The sequence below is a fragment of the Sceloporus occidentalis genome, unplaced genomic scaffold, assembly GCF_023333645.1.
Source record: "Sceloporus occidentalis isolate IW3139 unplaced genomic scaffold, rSceOcc1.0.p SCAF_30, whole genome shotgun sequence".
Taxonomy (NCBI): Eukaryota; Metazoa; Chordata; class Lepidosauria; order Squamata; family Phrynosomatidae; genus Sceloporus; species Sceloporus occidentalis.
This window is the reverse complement of record NW_028317010.1, coordinates 6,080,367-6,099,350: the sequence shown is the minus strand read 5'-3', so window position 1 is coordinate 6,099,350 and position 18,984 is coordinate 6,080,367. Positions and strand designations below refer to the sequence as shown.

General features: G+C 39.4%; 2 protein-coding genes across 2 annotated transcripts; one reads left to right on the top strand and one right to left on the bottom strand.

Moving 5' to 3' along the window:
• The first annotated feature begins 6,534 nt into the window (after window positions 1–6,534).
• Window positions 6,535–12,247, top strand: LOC149298975 (CUB and zona pellucida-like domain-containing protein 1). Its single transcript, XM_089486803.1, has 9 exons — window positions 6,535–6,616; window positions 7,230–7,359; window positions 8,476–8,678; window positions 9,323–9,473; window positions 9,965–10,176; window positions 10,401–10,573; window positions 10,669–11,054; window positions 11,278–11,543; window positions 12,078–12,247. Exons 1-9 carry the CDS (start codon window positions 6,535–6,537, stop codon window positions 12,245–12,247), a joined length of 1,773 nt encoding a protein of 590 aa, XP_089342929.1.
• Window positions 12,248–14,086: 1,839 nt separating this feature from the next.
• On the bottom strand, window positions 14,087–17,234 carry LOC149298974 (ATPase PAAT-like). Its single transcript, XM_089486802.1, has 5 exons — window positions 17,098–17,234; window positions 16,662–16,959; window positions 16,171–16,377; window positions 15,100–15,434; window positions 14,087–14,360 (listed from the first exon to the last, which is right to left on the bottom strand). The coding sequence occupies exons 1-5, from the start codon at window positions 17,232–17,234 to the stop codon at window positions 14,087–14,089; spliced, it is 1,251 nt and encodes a 416-aa protein (XP_089342928.1).
• Between the last annotated feature and the right edge of the window lie 1,750 nt (window positions 17,235–18,984).

The following is an 18,984-nucleotide window of genomic DNA, read 5'->3' as shown; positions in this document are numbered from 1 at the left end:
TGAACACCTTGACTTGTCTACTGTTCATAAATATATACTTTTATGGGGTAATTTACAGCAGGGGGCTTCCAAAATGTCCCAAATGGGATATGGGCCCAGGAAACCAATTTCTGAAAATTCCAAATGTGAAAACGAAAATGCGCATGTTCCAGTTTTGCCCTCATAGCTTCCTCAAAAAATGCATGAACCATGCATGTGAATCCTTGTTGGAACCGGGGGATGTTGGTGAACACAATTTGGTGTTTTGTTCTGCAGTTGCACATATTCTATACAAAATATAATATAAAATCTAAAGCAACATTGCAACATATGCAAAAAAACCCCAAAAAATATAAAAATACCTCAAAATTTGGCAGCAATTGGCGATAAAATCCCTGTTTGAAAAGTGTCAAAATGACCCTAGTTGTACACCTTGACTTATCTACTGTTCATAAACATATAATTTTGGGGGGTAATCAGTATCTGTGACAACTATTGCAGTTATTAGACTGCCATGCCAAATTTGAAAAAAATTACATTTCAAAAACGTGATGCATGCCTTGCAATATTTGCCCTATACTGGTCAAAATAGATAAAAATCCTGGCCATGTTGGGTGGTTTCCAAATCAGGACAAGTTAATGAATATATTTGGGATAATTTTTTCCCATTGGTTTAATGTGTGTACAATTTGTATGTATACAAAACTGTAAAAAAAAAAAGCGTTTTTTCATTTCCCCCCCACTTTTTCCAGTTTTTTTCAAACAAAACAATGTACTACCCAGCTTACTATGGTTTCAAATGAAAGCCCTACTTGTGCTGAAAAAAACAATATATGATTTGTGTGGGTGCACCAATTGATAAGAGAGAAATTACAGTTGAAGTAAAAATACTTTTATTTTGTATGTCTTGTTTTTGTAATTCTGGCACTGTGTAATCTTTGTCTTTTTGTTATTAAAATATTCATAATCCAAGTCTGTCTTTGGGCTCTAGTATTGATATCCACGAACCCTAAGAGAGGATAACACGTTACCATATTGTTATTAAGTTTTACAGGATATATATATATATATGTTGGTTGCCCAGGGGGGTTGATATATATATATATAGAGATAAAGGTTCTAATTCGGATTTCTCACGAATCCGGTATCAAAATCGTGAGTGGTGGCAGACTACCTGGGGGGATACAGGCAGGATTTGGGGGTTAATTTGGTGTAATTTATGCCTTGTTAAGGGGTGAAGTTAGTAAATCCAGAGGCCTGGTGCTATTAACCCCTTCATGCCCACGCCCTCCACACAGTCACGGCTTGGCAAGTAGTCCTGACCGTGACAGGGGCAATTGCCCCCCTTGCCCTCCTGTAGCGACACCACTGATGAATTGGCCAAGGCATAATTAAGCTCACCCGCCACGTCAAGGCACACTCTCAATAGGGTGAGAACCTACTCTCACCTCCTACATAGTAAGCACACAAAGCAGTTTATACTGCTACCAAAACCTCATTAATGTGTTGGGGGAGGTGCAATTAAACCTCCTCCCCATTAACCCCTGGACAGCAAGCTGCAACCAGACTGATGAGCCAACAACCTCAAATATGTGCAAACAGGGAAAAGAAAAAATGTCGGTGCGCTAAGCTAGTCTCAGGCTCAAATAATACAAATGTATAACACGAGGCCTACCAAACAGGTGTAAGCATGCTGCAAAAACAGTGTGTTGGCTGTACAATGTATACAAAAAACAAAAACTGTCTGCGCTTCTTACCCTAATAAAGTTGGCAACAAATATATAAACATAATATAAATGAGAGGTTTTGGTTATATGAATTGGCCAAAGCATAATTAAGCTCACCCGCCACGTCAAACATAATAAATATTCAGAGGTTTCTCCTTGCGTTTTGGAGATTTGCAGAAGGAAAAAAATTCAAACCTTGTGAAAGCTTCCTTGATTTTGCAAACCAGCAAATACAACAATAGTTTTTAACCCCTTAAGGACAATGGGCGGCCCCTAAACCCATTGAAAACAATGCACTTTGAGCCCGTAGCTTTGTCATTAAGGGGTTAATTTGATCCAGAACATCTTTTTCAATATCATACCCTCTGTCTTTGTAGAGGACTCTTGTATGACGTCTGTGAATGACGACACTGCTTCAGTAGGTTGAATAAGCAAAAGAGTCCCCCCTCCGATTTATATCCAAATAAACACAAAACAATTAGCATACAAAGCAAACATCTGGTGACATGAAATACATACAAAATCCCACCATAACCAGTCTATAGTTCCTTTGCTTGCTATTTCTAGAGAGGTCAAGGAGAGGTGACATGGTTTGGTGAACATTCCAAACTTTCGTAACTAGGCACTTAGAGCAAAATGTATATCACACATACACATTTAATACATTAATTTCTGACAAAGACACAAGCGAGACAAACAAGATAAAATGGTTGCTGTTTACTTTAGGCAAATCTTCCACGCGTCATTTGACATTGTAAGCTTGTTGTGCACAAAGCAAGTAAGAGATGCTCACACAAATAACAACTGCTGTTAGAATAAGATGAAAGAGAGAAATTCAGACCTTTTGGCATTTAAAAAAAGCTAAGTAATATTGTAAAAGCTTTGATTGTGACATCAAAACAACGTATGAGTGCTTTTATGTTCTATTTGGAGCACTTGATGAAAAACGCAGAAGAGGTTTACGGAGTATGTTACAGTGTTCTAGTGTTTATATATCCATTACTTTTTACAGACAATTGCCTTTAACCCCTTAATGACAAAGCCCGTACATGTACGGGCTCAAAATGCATTGTTTTCAATGGGTTTAGGGACCGCCCATTGTCCTTAAGGGGTTAAAAAAAAGCATTATTATATTATTACATGGTGTTTTCCCATCAAAAGATGTTATGTTTGATCTTAGTTTGCCTGCATAAAACATGCTCCCCTTGTCCCTGACCCAAAACCCCAACATTTATAAACCGAATTTGGCTACCATGGTTATGGTTAAGACCAGACTGACTCCATCTGACTTTGAGGTTTACGTATTTAAAGAGTGGCAACTTGGGACATGGCTTTGACTGGTACAATCTGATCAGGCACACCGTGACACATTTTTCTAGTTGGGTTTTCCTAAAAGCCTGAAACAGCGAAAGACCTCATTGAGGTAACACATTTACATCTACCCCTAATACTCTGTACCATGTCTGTTGTCTTGAACAGAAAGACAGCAATTGCTGTAGAAAGTATCTACATTTAGCATTGCCCCCTTTTTTTCACATATCATTTTGTTGTACATCCCCATTTACTGTGTTAATACTGGTCAATGTTGGAGTGGAGGGCAATATGGTGGTTGCTGAGCTAAGCAGCAGGGCATCACACACTGTGCTGAGTGAAAGCCAAACCTTTTCTACTTACAACATAAGAAAAGTCCTCTCTGTCATATGTACGGATACTCACATGGACCAAAATCCAACGAGAAGAGTGGTTTGAACACACTGTGCCAGATTTATATTCCATGTGCACTAGTCAAAAAACTACAAAGCGAGGAGCTTCTACATAACTAAAGACATCATTTATTAACTAGATGTTAAGACCAGGGCATGGTTTGAAACTGAGCAACACAAGCTTTCAATGAGAAAAGCAACATTGGAAAGTGCTTAAGCACCATATTTATGTCTCACAGCTCCTCTAAAAATAGTGGTGCTCTAGACCCGCGTTTAGTTAGTCTCCTAGCACAATAATGTCCAGCAATAAAAAGTTATAATGCTACACATAACACCATTTGTATTAAGAATCAGTCATCCCACATTTAAAATACTGTCTCCTATTGCTATACTGGCAAATAATCTAATGCTGGGGCATTTGGATCTTTTGCATTGACCTTCTCCATCATGCTCCCAACAGAAAATACAGCTGCTTTAAAATCTTGACCATTTCTATACATACATGTTAAGGCTGATAGCATTAGCCTGTAGTTGTGGGAGGGGCTGTGGTTATTTAACCAATGTCTGGTCCTCTTACAGCTAGGTAGCAGCGTCTCGTGGTTGCCCTCCCTTGCCCCCCCTTTTTATTTCTCTTCCTTTCCCTCTCCTTTCTTTCATTTCTTTAACTTGGGGGGCTCTTCTAGGCCTACCTGGTACGTCAGTTTTGGCATACCTCAGACCAAATGGACCTTTTATATCTAGATTTCTCCATTTCCCTAATCCTACTCATTTGCCCCTACCACGATATAGTGGGTATGCTCAAAGAATATTCTTTCACTTCACCTGTTCTGCCCTCCACTGGACAGTAAAGCAAAGTTGAAAAATACAGTATTGGGTAGAAACAATGTGTCATCTGAATAATGACACAAAGGTCCATATCCATATCACAATAATTTTAGCATTTTGGACCACACAATATGGGACTTCATAAATTTTATTTTGTCCCTGATGAGTTCTAACATCCGAAGTAAATAAGAAGTCTGGATATGAGTGTGATAATCCTGTTTACACAGCTGTGGAACAACTTTTTCCTTCTACACAAACAGTGCAATTTAGGAGACTTTCCAGTAGTGTGTGTTGAGCAAGCTTTTCTTGAGCTTAGCTCCTGAGCTGAGATCTCACTGAAGAAAGCAGGGAATCCAAACTTTCATTGAAGTTACTCACTAAACGTGAATTTAAATTTAACGATAATTGCACCCCACAATTTATAAATTTCATCCCAATCAGTTATGAATTCTAGCCCAAATCCACAGTGTTTAAAAAACACCCAAATCATGTGGGTGGTTGGGCAGCATATAAAATAAAAACTTCCAGGGGTCAATGTAATATTTTCTAGTGGTAACAACTGGCATCATTCCCCAAACTAACAAGGGAATTATATTGCCCTAGACTCAAAAAGCCAAAGGCCAAAGGTAATGCTCGAGTTTTTCAACTGTACGTATTATAAATCAGATTCACTTGAGTGTCACTGATCATTTAACCAGCCATGTTTAACCATTCTATTCTATTGTCAGAATTCTTCTTAGCTTTAATCACAACCCTCTTGAAGCACATATTATGTTTATATATTATTAACAATAAAGAAATGCACTACATCAGCTTCACTTATCTCAATTGTATTGCAATGCTGGTACATGTTATATTAATATGACATATTATATATCTTGTCAGGCCCCATTCAGGCTGTGGAGCTGCTTATCTCTAGTTTCCCCTGTCTCGCTACAGTTCCCCTGTCTCGCTACAGTTCCCCTGTCTCGCTACAGTTCCCCGTCCCCCATGGATTTCCTTGTGCTCTGCCATTTACTTCTGATACTTTGTTACGGTCCTGCTCTTAGCTTTAGCTTTTGTTTCCTTAATAAGGTGTGCCCTACCCGTTTGTCAGTCAGCAGTCTAAAGGTATGTCCTTCTCGGTTCTGTGTTTAGATTTAATGTTTAGTTTCAGCTTATTAGAAATTCAGTAGGCAGGGTTTAGCGTTAGGACCCACCGAATATTGGAGTACTTTAGCATAGTGGTGGGCTAAGCATACTATGGCCATACAATGTGACTAAATCTCCAATTGTTATCATACAGTCCTAGGCTAGTCCTGTATTTATGTGTGTCAGTCTTTTATGTACCTCTGCCCTCATTTCCCTGAATCATCTGAGTATCTCGGTTCCTCTCTCCTCTCCCCATGTCCCAGTTAAGATATCCTATCCTTGCTTAAAGGAGAAGTGTCTGAGGATCTCAGCTCCTCACTCCATCCCTTGTGTTTCTTGCATGGTTTCCTGTCCTTTGTTGTGTCCTTTACCATGTATGTCTTGTCTGGCTATTTTTCTTGCTCTGTCCCCCTTGCTTGCTTTGTCTCATGTCTACTCCAGGTTGCCTGTAGGATATGACCAGATTCTGTTTTGTTCTGGACAACATCTGCTGCTATGTCAGGGCCCTGGTTGTGACCACACAACCCTAGGTGCTCATCACCCGGGAGAGTGCAGTGTCCGACTCCGATACTGTGCTTTAACTCCTGAATCCCCTTATTGGGCGCCCTGGGTCATTACAGTCGTCTGTATGGTACCAGTCCCTGACAGAGCCTCTGCAAACTAGGCACATGGTGTAAAAGGCCAATTATAAGCAAGATCATTGATCTTCCCAACTAGTGCATGGATCAGCGATGAACCAGGGAGCCTGATCACCCAATCGTGATTGTGAGCTGTCCCTGTGATTCCCTGGAAATGCTACCCTTAGCATAGTTGCCATTGGCCAAAAAACACCACTGGATCTGCCTATGTTTATATGTTTAGAGTATTTTGTAAAACAGAAAGTAACCTCAGCTCTGAGTACATTTTATCCTTGGCACCGCAACATTTATGTACAATCTCTCAGCCCGCTGAGATATGCAGATGAGAGAAAAACAGGTGCTGATCACCCTAATACACCTGTCACTTCAAAAGCTGTGGGATACACCTTGAATAATAACAGCTGGGGCAATCAAGAAGTTTCTCAATGAAAAACGTTTGAAGGACGGGGCAGGGTTATGCATGGGTATATATTAATTTACGTATCCTTTAAAAAGAATTTCAGGGAAATGTTTCACACAGACATTTTTAAGATGCCACCGGTGGGGGTGTTGACGTTTTTCCTTTTATTTGTCACTGCTTCGCAAGCCCAGGAGAAATCTGTGGAAATTCAACGTATGTAAATAATCTAGATTATGGGGCGACTATTAAGATTATTTTATTATAGCTGTATAAATGGAATTCCAGTTTCCAATTGTAGGATGTTTTTACATTATACTGGAGTACAGGAATAACTTAGTGGTTCTTATCTGCCATAAAATTCTATTTTTCTATGTTACGTCATTTACATGTTACATGTTTTAGACTGTATATTTAATATGCTGTGTTGTAAAGTCTTATGTGCATTAGCATAATAGTAAGTAAGGCTTCAGAGAGCTTTTCAAGTAGACCACCGATGATAATAGCGATACACAAACGGGAGCATACTATCACTCAGATCCATGCTTTGTAATTGGCAAATAAATGGCTTATTGTTTCATTGATAACTTGCATCAGCTATGGATGCATTTCACATACATGACTGAAATGTCCACTAGTCCACCTACCTGTAATTAGAATGAAATTCTAGATGATGACTGGGAAATTGTGATATCTAAAGTAATCTACTTGTACTGAAAAGAGATAAAATGGCATTAAATATAATAAACTGAGGCCATAAGTGCTGAGCCAAAATATATATGTTGACTGTGTTACCCTAAAGAGGAATAAATCAAATTCTCCAATGCAGCACGATGTGGGGCCAGCTTCACCGAAGCCTACAAACCTATACAGATCCAGGTGAACGAAGACTCTGACTGCACATGGGACTTTGTGAGACCAAACAATGAAACCACAAGAATTGTCTTCTCTGTGCTAAAGTGAGAGCTACTTTGTATGCTATAATTTAGTTAAATATGGTTATTCTCGGTGTAGTTCAATATGTTATTATTTTTTTCTTTTATTTATATATATTGCCAACAATTTACGCAGCTCTTCTTACAATACATATATTCAAGCATTATAACAAGACTAGAATTGACAGACTAAGACAAACCGATACATTAGGTGGAGAGAGCCCTGCTCGCAAGCTTACAATCTTGAGGGAATGGGGTGAGGACAAACATAAGGAATAGAGAAAGGGTGAGAGGTAGTGTGGGGGTTGTATCAGTGACAGGGAAGTTCTAGTAACTAAGATGGTGCGGCTTCTCTGAAGTGGGTTTTGATATGTTTCTTGAATGTTGGGAGGGAGGGTGAAAGCTGAAGGTTCGGTGGAAGCAGGTTCCAGACATATGGGGCAGCCCGAGTGAAATCTCGTAGAGGGAAAAAGGAAGAGGTGACAAGTGAGAAGGAGAACCTTAGCATGTGTAGTCAATCATCTCTGCTACATCTGCAGGACTATTCGTCTTTGAAAAATGTTTCTCCGCTTGAGCATAAAATGCAGTGCTGCATAAAGAAATGTAGGTTAGCACTGACAAAAACTGGTTTTAACTCATTTTGTTCCAGTAAACATTGCTGTCATTTGTAATATTTTGTGTGACTCACGTACCACACAGAGCCGATACTTTATGGCCATGCTAATGAAGTCTAATTATATTTAAAGAAAACAGCACAATATTGAAAACATATTTTAATCTGATTCTAATGGACCAGCAAATTGAGACATGTTTTTTATAATTCTGATGTTTTTAAATGTTACTTTTGAAATTTGCTGATATGAAACCAAAATGGGCATTTTAGGCAAGTATTATGAAGACATGCTTTTTATGTCTACTTTAAAGCAAGGACTATATTTAAAAGGATAAGGTAATAAAACAAAAAATAGATGGTTAATAATTATTTTGAGGCTACAATACGTTCTGTGATTTACTTGTTTTGCTTCATAGGGCTCAGCTCCCTATGGAAACCAATTTTCAACCCAAATCATAAAAGAGATTTTTAAGGTTGTTCAGTTTTTGAAGCCTCAGTTAATAATCTTCTTGGTTTCTTTTCTCCAGTCTGAACCCAGTCGCAGACTGCTCCCAAGAGAACATAACGGTGTTTGATGAAAATCTTGAAGTACTCGGTGTACTCTGCCCAGACTCTCCTAGAATTGCAGTGTTTGAGACAACTGGCAGCGCATCTGTCCGCGTGTCCACCAACTCTGAGAGCTTCCAACGGAATGCCTATGTCCTGTATTACTCATTTCCTATTGGTAGTGGTAAGTTATTTACAACTTGTATTAGCCTGTTTTACCAGTAGCATAACATAACCAGTAGCATGGAATCACCGAATCTAGGACTTTAGGTGGACCCTGAGAACTTGCTGAAAATCAGGGCTCACGTTTATTTATAATACTGGAAAGTTTAAAAACAAAACTAATATTTGGTACTTTACTGCATGCAAACATGTACAGACATTCTCAACTTATTGGAATGTATTTATCTCATTTAACTCTTCCCCCGGCTGCTTCTACTGAGTATATATTCAATGGGAGCAGACAACCCAGGGCCTTAATAACAGATGAGTCAGCAGCTACCTGAGTTGTCAGGACAAGGCAGTCATAGGAGTCACCAATGTGTAGAACACATGATACAATTGCTTGCTTGCTCTGTGACTTCGATAAGACTTCTGCTGAGCATGTACAAGAAGCTAACATACTAATGCAATCTTAATTTTTTCATTAGAAACAGACTGGTACAAAAATGACAGCCGAATCTCATTTTCTAACTTCAACAATTAAACAATGCATGTTCTTAGTTGCATGCATCAAAGTCCAGAGTTTTTTTAGGGCTAGACTGTTCCTTTAAATATGTCTTTTTAAACCTATATCTTTGGGTTTTTGTCTCCGTGGACTATAAACAGAACCTGCAAATTGTGGGGGGGATCTCCGAGGTTTTTCCGGAACGATCGCCAGTCCAAATTATCCTGGGCGGCACCCACACTTTGCATATTGCATCTGGCACCTGGAAGTACCAAAGAACACCAAGATCGATCTAACATTCACGGAAATCTTGTAAGTGTTTAAGGTTTTGGCAACTAATTAGAACTAGACGTTGAATTTTATTATGATGTCTGCTAACAGAATAATTCTTAAGGGGCTTAGAGACTCCTGATGATGTTTTGGAGTCACAATACCTATCATAAATATGAGTCTGCCTCCTGTTTCATCTATGATGTCCTCTAGTGTCTACTCATGTCCTGCTTGTCAAAGCGATCTAAATGGAAATAAACTGAGAATTTAATAAAAAATATTGTTTTAAGACGTGTAGTTAGAGATTGGACATCGCCACAACTTTCTATGTGACTTGTGAATGCCATTTAGTAAGATATCTAGAAGAAGAAAAACAATTATGAACACATTCTCTACTTTTTGTATACATATTATTGTGACAATTTTATCTTTAAACCTAGGAAAACACAATTCACAATTTCACTACACCTAGCTCACTTTCATGTTTTGAACTTTGATATTTCTTTCTAACGTGTTTATTCTTCTCCGTGTAGTTTGGAAATAGACCCCGCATGCCGTTTTGATTTCATTGCTTTGTACGATGGCCCCTCTACGAGTTCACCGCTATTGGATGTACTGTGTGGCCGTACAGTGGCAGAAGTAGAGACAACGTCCAACAGCCTGACCTTGTTGTTGAGCACTGACTATGCCAACTCATATTATGGATTCTCTGCTAATTATGTAGCATTACCAAAATCCAACACAAGTGAGTGCAACCAAAGTAAATAGTCACAATTTGCCATTACTGTAGAGCAGAAGACCTACCTGAGCTAACAGTGTGGCACTTCTTGTGAAGAGGCATTAAAGATGGATTGTTTAGGAGACATTTACCTTTACAGGATATCTATAGGATAACTAATAGCTGTCGTTTGTTAAAAGTCCATTTGATCTCACTTTGTTTTGGTAACCAATGGTATGGTGTAATTGCAGGTGCTTTGTCTTGCTCTGGAGAGGAAATGACAGTGATTATTGATCCCTCTTACATCACCTCATTGGGATATGATGTAAATGATTTAGCGCTGTCCAATGCATCGTGTGTGGCTGCTTCTTCCAACCCTGTTGTATTTAATGTGCCATTCTCAGCTTGTGGAACAGTCAAAAAGGTAGGAGTTGTAAACGTGTACCTTTTGGGTTCATTGCTACAGATCCTGACAAAAAAATCACTTTGCAAATGTATTTATTTCTGATTGTTCTGTAGGTGGATGACCACATTGTTTCATACACCAACATCATTACTGCATCCCCTGGCGGAGGAGTGATCACAAGGCGTAAGCAGTTACAAATCATTGTGACATGTGAATTAGACAACGAGTCTGCAGTGGAGATCATGTATGTGACAGAAAATGATATCATTCAGGATCAGCAGGAAACGGGCAAATACGACGTCAGTCTGTCCTTCTACGAGTCCCAAGATTTCAACTCGCCGGTGCTGGATTCGCCTTACTTTGTTGAGCTCAATAACACACTTTTCCTGCAAGCCACACTAAAGACAAACGACCCAGAACTCACTGTGTTCACAGACACCTGCTTTGCATCTTCCAAGCCAGACTTTACCTCTCCAAATTATGACCTTATCAGAAACGGGTAAGGAGAGGAAATAAAAAACATTTTTAACACATACCAGGTCAGGTGTGTTTACCTTCAGTCCTTAGTGTGCTCTTAAGCTAGCTGTGTGGTTGTCACAGAAAAAACACAGCAAAATCTATTTTATTATTATTAATTATGGAAACTATAACCAACTAAATGTATTATATCCAAAAGCTGGGTTTTGATAGCCCTTATATATATATTTTTTTCTAATTTACAGGTGCCTAAAAGATGACACTTTCCATAACTTTCCTTCTGGGAGTGGGTTTTCTCGGTTCAGCTTTAGTGCCTTTAAGTTTCTTCGAGCGCAACCTTCTGTGTACCTCCAGTGTCGTGTTGTGATATGCGACGCAAATGACTCTGGATCCCGTTGTAACCAGGGCTGTATCACTCGAAAACGCAGGGATCTGGGTTCAAACGTACGGAAAGCACATGCAGTGGTTGGCCCGATCCGCCTGAAACGCCAGAGCGGAGCTGAGCCTTTAGGTAAGACATACATCCCAGGTATACTAAAACAATAAGTGAAAAAGACAGATGTAGATCGGATGTAACAAAAGACGAGGGTAACCCAATCAATCCAACATAGAAATAACTAGCTGATGCAGCTCACAAGTTGAAATATGAAATGTAACTTTAAGTTGAGGCATATTTTTTTAATAGGTGACAACTTAAACTTGCCTTTCAGGCAGTGTGGATAGTGGAAGAAGATAAGAGAGTATAAACAGACACGTTCAAATCCTTTTCAGGTTTCTCTCCAAGTGGAGCAGTCTAGCCATGTGTCTGTTATTAAAGATGTCTTCATAAATCTGTTCTGAAGGGTTGAATTAACCAAACTTAACTGCTAAATATGATTATAAGAAATATTGTTAATATTTAGCTCTGTATTTGGGTCCTGAGCTGAGCCTAAGAGTCTGGTTCTGTCTGTGCCACTCTTTGGCCAGTTTGGCCCACCTTTACCCATATACATATGTATTCAGCGAATTCTCCAATTCAATTTGCTTGTTCCATGTGTCTTTCCAGGTTCGGTTAGTGAGAAGAATAAAGATGGTTCCAAAGCAGAACAGAGCACCTTCTACTTGTTTGGAATACTTGTACTGGTGGCCAATGTGCTTATTGTGGCATTCGTGGTCCTGAAGTATTCTAGGAAACAGCCAAGTACTCATGGATACCTGCCAGTACCGACTAGTTAAGAGTATTACAGGCAATATTCTGTGTACCAAGAAGCACAAAAGCTGATGAAAAATAAAACCAGAAAGCATCAACATGTCCATCTCTCTAACAATTACTATGAATTGGTTCACCTATAAACTGACTCTTCCGAGACACATTTGTATCCAAGAGTTTAGTTGGGAAGTGGTTGTGAATTTTTTAAATAGAAAACATAATAAATTAAAAAAACACAACACTTTGCCTGGCCATTTCATAGACTGTCTGAACATAAGACAAACTGTGAAATAGACTAGTCAGAAAAGTTGTATATTCTATTGAATAGCTTTGATTCTTGGGCTATAATCCATTTGAATTTCATTTTTTTGGCTTTGCTATATTTTGCACTTTGTATATTGTAATTGTACACTATAAGCATTTTTTTAATTAATAATCTTGGCTTGATCTTTGGTACGATGAGTCTGTGCTGTAACACTACAAAGCAGCGCAGGGCATTATCTGCTATATTGCTCCTCGAAATCTATATACTTGGCGTTAGGCTTCCAGAATCTATTTCATCACATTTCTATTTCGTGTTCTATGTGGCTGGATCCTCTTTAAAATAGATATAATTCTATATTAACTCCACATCTATATTTTTAGTGGGCATGGAATAGGTAAGAGCAGTGGGGTAGTAACGTTTCATATTGCAGTATTATCAAATAAACAAGCCTTTGCTTCCCTTCTTGTTTTGGCCAATGTTTTTTCTTCTTGCATATTGGAGGGGGGGGGGCTTTCTCCTGCTTCAAACTGATTGTGTGGCATGGCATAGGGCTGTACTAGACCACACATCTAATCGGGGCCGGGCAGGTGTAACCAGGTGGCGCTAGCACATAAAGGGCCGTGGCTGTCTGATGATGTTAGTGCGACTGACAGCTAGCTATGAGCAGCTTTTTGTGCTCACGTGGCATATGGCTGGGCATATCCAGCCCCAGGCCGCACACTGAGGCACCTGATCTGGTGAGTGTGTGGAATTATCGGTCATTGGACCACTGCATTTGCCCATTGTGCCAGATGGCCAGTCCAGGCCTGCATTTAACACTATAATACTGCATTATTACAAAAATAACCCCTTGGCTATACATTAATTATGCAGGTATGTGTCTAACCTACCATTGTGTAAAACAAGCATTCCCCTGTGATTTTAATTCTATAGGAGGGACAGATGCAAAAAAGAACGTGTGGGGTATGAAGCTGTGAAAATGCTTACATGCATTACTATTGGAGTGACCATGAAAGAGCCTACATAAAATTATAAACCATTAGAAATCAAGGATGGAACGTTATCCGTTTTATTTAAAATTGATGTACCTCTTTAGATGTTGCCTTTTCATTCTGGACTCTTACAATCTGAGTACATACAAAAAAACCGCAGAAATATATAATTTGGAAAAAATTGGTAAATTATAACTTCCTAATTTTATTGGAGATAGAACCTATTGCTGATTTCCAGCACAAATATGCGTATATAGAATATAAGGCTTAGTCATTTAACCAACTGACTTCACTAAACATTATGAAGAAAAAAACAGTGAGCTTCTCCTACATTCCAAGGCTGGCCCTGTAAAAAACTCAGTTTAATCAATGAGACATCGCCAAATATTCATTATGGAGGTCCAACTCTGTCCTTCTCAAAGGGATTGCTGCTTCATAAAGCATGATGAGTTGATGAGGTGAAATGAAAAACTCATACCTTGTGTCAAAGCTGTGTAAACCCATAGGGTACCTGATGGGTGATGGAGGCCTCTTCAGTTCCTGCATTATTGTATTAAGTCTTCACAACAAAGAGTTTTTATGGATATAAATGCAGCAGACATTCCAGTTTACGAAAGAGTGTCAGCTATGTGATGATTGGAAAGTGCCGTATAATCACCATTTTGTTTCCCGCTGTGATCAATTTCACCGTTGATGTGTTTCACCCCTGCCCGTCCAGGGGATAAGGAATTACTGTTCTGTATAACACTTATTAAGCCATCCAGTCTGGCATCCAAGTGTTCCTGAAGATCTTTCATCTTCTGATCAATGTGCTGTATAAGGGTCTTCTCCATTCGCTCCATGTGTAACGATACTAGTTTCTCCAGGGCAGCTGCACCCTCCCTAAACAAATTTAAATGTATTAAAACAGGAAGTTTACACACAAAGATATTAATGGTAGAATTAACACATAGTAAAAAAAGATCTACCAGGCACCAGAGCCAACAATATAGACAGAGCTTAATACAATATATGGGGTACTGAATGGTCAGAGAGAAACAGATGCACACGGTAGAAAAAGCCTTGCTCAAAACATTTCTTATATACAGGAATATACAACAATATATATTTGGCATTACATTTGAAAACAATATAATACCATGACTAGTCATAGGCAATAGATGTTCTCCATTGGTTGGGAAGTAGGGAGACACTTCTAAACCCCTTCAGTCCTGGAGGACATACATGCACATCCTAAAAAGGCATTCAATAATGGCCTTTGGAATGTATATGTACATCTTAATGAAACCCACATATGGTTAAATTATTATTATTATTTATTGTTTTATTATTTGTTTTATATAGTGCCATCAAATTCCATAGCGCTGTACAATGGGTAGACCGGACATAACAAGTAGTATGTAACATAACAAATTGACTAACAGAGACAAGAGGTGAGGAGGGCCCTGCTCAAATCTAAATGGCAAAAAAAGGCTTTGGGATGTCAAGTACCAAAAACCCCTGGGACTGAAGGCGTAAAAACAAAAAGACTAAATGTTATATGAAACATTCTGCTATTTACTTCTTATTTATGTTAATAAACTTGAAACGCATCAAAGTAAATGTGTAACGGAGACCTTACCTTGTTTCCTGAGCTTCTTGTCGACCCTGTACCTGTTCTCTTAACGATTGGTTCTGTTCTACACACAAATTGCGAAGAAGGGGCATCAGCGAGTCTGAATTTGAAGCACCAGTAATACCATTCACTGGAGTTTGCAAGAATGAACACACTGCTGTCTTTAGATCATTATTTGGTGGAACAGCAGATTGTACGGAGGCGAGAGATTCTGAAGGTAGTTGAAAGTCTCTTGTCTGGTTAAGCAACATTTCAGAAACTTTGTTAACTGGGGGGATTTGTGTTCCAAGCCGTTTGTTCCGTTGCACTCCCTCTGTGCTATGGTCAAAGTTGCCAAACAACTGCAATAAGTGGGGCCCAAAGGGAATTTGATGCTAGAAGTAGAAAAAAATAATAATTCATGGTGTCGGTCAAGTGTCTCTGAGGCAGGCAAAGGCAAAGTTAGCACTTGTGCTGTTTATATGCATTTCTTAACTATTTAAGAACTATTCCAATCGTTACCTGATATCAAGTGATGAACATAGAACATAAAGTCTAGTGTATTTGTATTCTGGCTGTCTTCAGTATGAAGGGTTTTTTCAATATGATTTAATTGATCTCAATTTTTTGGTTGTGATTTCTACTGGTGGAATCCCTGCGCCTCCAGCTTCAAGAATCCCATAAGTTGAAAAAGAGCAGCGAGAAATCAAGAATGGTATTTAACCTTATTTTGGTATTTTAACATTTTGGCTCTTTTTACAAAAGAATGTTTCCTTGAGAACAATAGAAAGGCCAGGGCTATGTATTTTCAAGTGTACAAATGTACTCGCTTTCTTATAAGACATAAAAACCAACTCCAACACTCGAATTGAGCCAATGGCTTTGGTCATCAGTTGCAAGGCAGTTTTGGAAATGTGATGAGGCTGGCAAATTCACATTTGAAATCAAGCCCTATTGATATTGGATTTCCCATAAGCTTAAAAGAGGCTTTCTAAATTTGTATGTGAGCATCTTGAAAGACTAAAAAACGTGAGGTTTAACAAAATTGAGTCACAGTATGTCAAGTAATCTACACGTCACGTCTCCACTCACACTTACCTTTTGCTGAGCACGCACCATACTCATCAGCTGCTCTGCGCCAGGGGACATTTTCCCACCCATACTGTCCACTATGCTTTGTACTCGATCAAGATTGATGGATGGGCCTAGTCCAAAAGAAGGCTGCGAAGATTTTTCTGGGACTAAGGTCATCTCCACTAAAATCTTGTTTAAAGCAACACATTGTTTCCCAGCAAGCGAAAGTAACTGGATAATATAACAAAAAAGTTACCAATTAGGTAATGCGAGACAAAATGGAATTGGAATTAATAAAATAAAATAAAAAACTGGCACTCCCTCTAATTTTTACACAATTTTAACCGCATCTGCTTTTGTATCTGTTAAAATCCAACAAGAATTTCATAAATATATATATACACATTTAAAAACATATATATTAAACTTGATATACAGTGTAAATGTTATATCCAATGTTTTTTTCTCACATATATATATATTGTGTATTAAATATTATGTTAGTCAATTTATACCTTGACTTTGCATGAAGATATAGGAAAATCCAACTTGAGGTATGTTTTATACAAAACAACAGGACTCTCCACCACGTCCTTGCTTGGCAAAGTGCATAACCTTTCTCCCCGACAGCTCCCGAGGTATTCCTCTTCTTTCCCATCCGATGATACATTGTAAACTTCAATCGTTCTTGCCTGACTACAAACACTAACACTCCGGATTCTATTCTTTTCTGGGCCGACAGCGGACAAAAACAGCGAGCATGGAGTCCCAGCTTCAATGGATGCCGCTGGTTCTAAATACACGCAGCATTCTCTGAAAAATAAAATCCAATGAAACACGTTAAAGCGATATATCGCCCAGGTACCCATACAAACATCTGAAGAGGCTGCTCCAGTTAACCAGTAATAACACGAAAAATTTGAATTTATTAAAACCTCACCCGGTTCTCACCTTGATGTATCTTCTTCTTTCTCGTGTGAATTTTCTGAATAGGAGGCGTTTAACACAGAACACAGCTCCCCATCACACTGCCAGGTGCTGGTACACGTCACTGGCACCTGATGGTATCCTCCAAGGTCTGACGACATGGGTCCGGACATCAGCGGAGATAATTACAAGCACCCTCTGTGTATTTTAAGATTGGGGATACAGAAATGGGGGATAACAGGATGTTCTTGTGCAGATTAATATTGACCGGCTGAGGTGTAAAGCAGTATCTGATTTAGTGGAATGGAGAAAATGATTATTGATACTCAATAAAGGTAACTTGCAGCGGGTGTCAGTGCTGCAGAATACTGCGGTGGGACGCAGGGTTCGTAGTGCGTATGAGATTCCGTAAATACCCGTAAACCGCTAAGAGAAATCGCCGGATGTCACAGTCATTGTACGAATACAAATAGCCCTCCGACCAGCCAAGTCTACCGGCATCCTTCAGCAACCACTGCCACCATCAACCACTTCCGGGAAGAGGAACGCCGCACGCATACAACTTCCGATTACAGGATTAGGTAGAGCGCGTCGCACAGCTGGTTGCCATAGTGATGCTATACTCTCCGAGGCATGGTTCCTGTCACATGACTTGTATGTCTGTTTTACAGCCTCCGATGTCCCGCTTTCCTGCATTACGGCGCCCGTACCGATGTATCTGATAATGGAAGCGGTTCCCCGTTAATACTCCACGTTGAAACAAATGACCCTTTTGTAGACTGAGATTTGAGTTTCCTTGCATGCAGAGCCCGTCCAAAAATTAAAACAAAAAACATTTCAATTGTTCAATGTAGCCGTTATTGTGTGTGCAAAAACAAAGCGTCAAAATATTTCAAAATAAAAAAATATGATACAAAAAGAAATATGAAAATTAACAGCAGTGTTTGTGCTACACTCTGGAACAAAAAGCAGTCACCGAATGTCTGAATAAACCCTTTTAGTAGGAGACACAAATATCCTCCAATTTGTAACAATGTTTATTTTTGCTGCTAGTAATGTAACTTTTTAACAAAAGTAAATGGATGTAGATATATATGCCCGCATTATCCAAGGGATTTAATCAAACATTTTTAAAGGGGTAGCATAAGAGAGCTTGAATTCGCATTGTTTGCGAGGTTGCAGGAAGCCCCAGGTATGGTAAGAGAGTAGAGTAGTTGGCAGGAGATGAAATATCATGGGGTCTTTTATTTGGAGGGATTCAGTGTCCAGTGAGTGTGGGGCGATATAGAATTTTCAATATCTACCTGTCACAACCCTGGATTGCAGAGAGAGCCTCCCATGGAACCCCAGTTTCTACTACTTCCAGGAGAACGGGGTTCATCCGGCGCGGCCATGGAGACGCATGCCCGGCTGTATCACCGTCCGTCCCAGGGAACCTTTAACCTGCTACCGCTCAGGGTCCCAACCGCGTATCGTGTCGCTTTTTCGACAGAATACTCCAGGGACCCCGAGCTATCCATCAGTACCCGCGAATCGCTTTGTATAAAAGGCTGGGTGTTTCCCAATAAAGGTTGTTATTGTTCACCTTGACATTAGTCTCGTCGAATGATTAAGGGACCGGTTATATCACTCGTTGTCCTTTTCAGGACAATTACAGCACCGTATTGGCTACGTCTCTGGGGTTACTACACAGAGGATACAGAGTCGGTTCCGCGCAGTACCGTCTAGCGCTGCAAGCAATTAACCTTTGCGGTTCCGGGAGGAAGCAAAGAACAGCTGACGGGTGTACCCAGTCAGGGTACAGGGCATCCCGTCACACTACCCATAAGTTAAGAATTTAATTAAGAAACATCATCTTAAACAGTACTTATACATGTAGTATCAGAATTGATGGGAAAATATTGTTTTAGG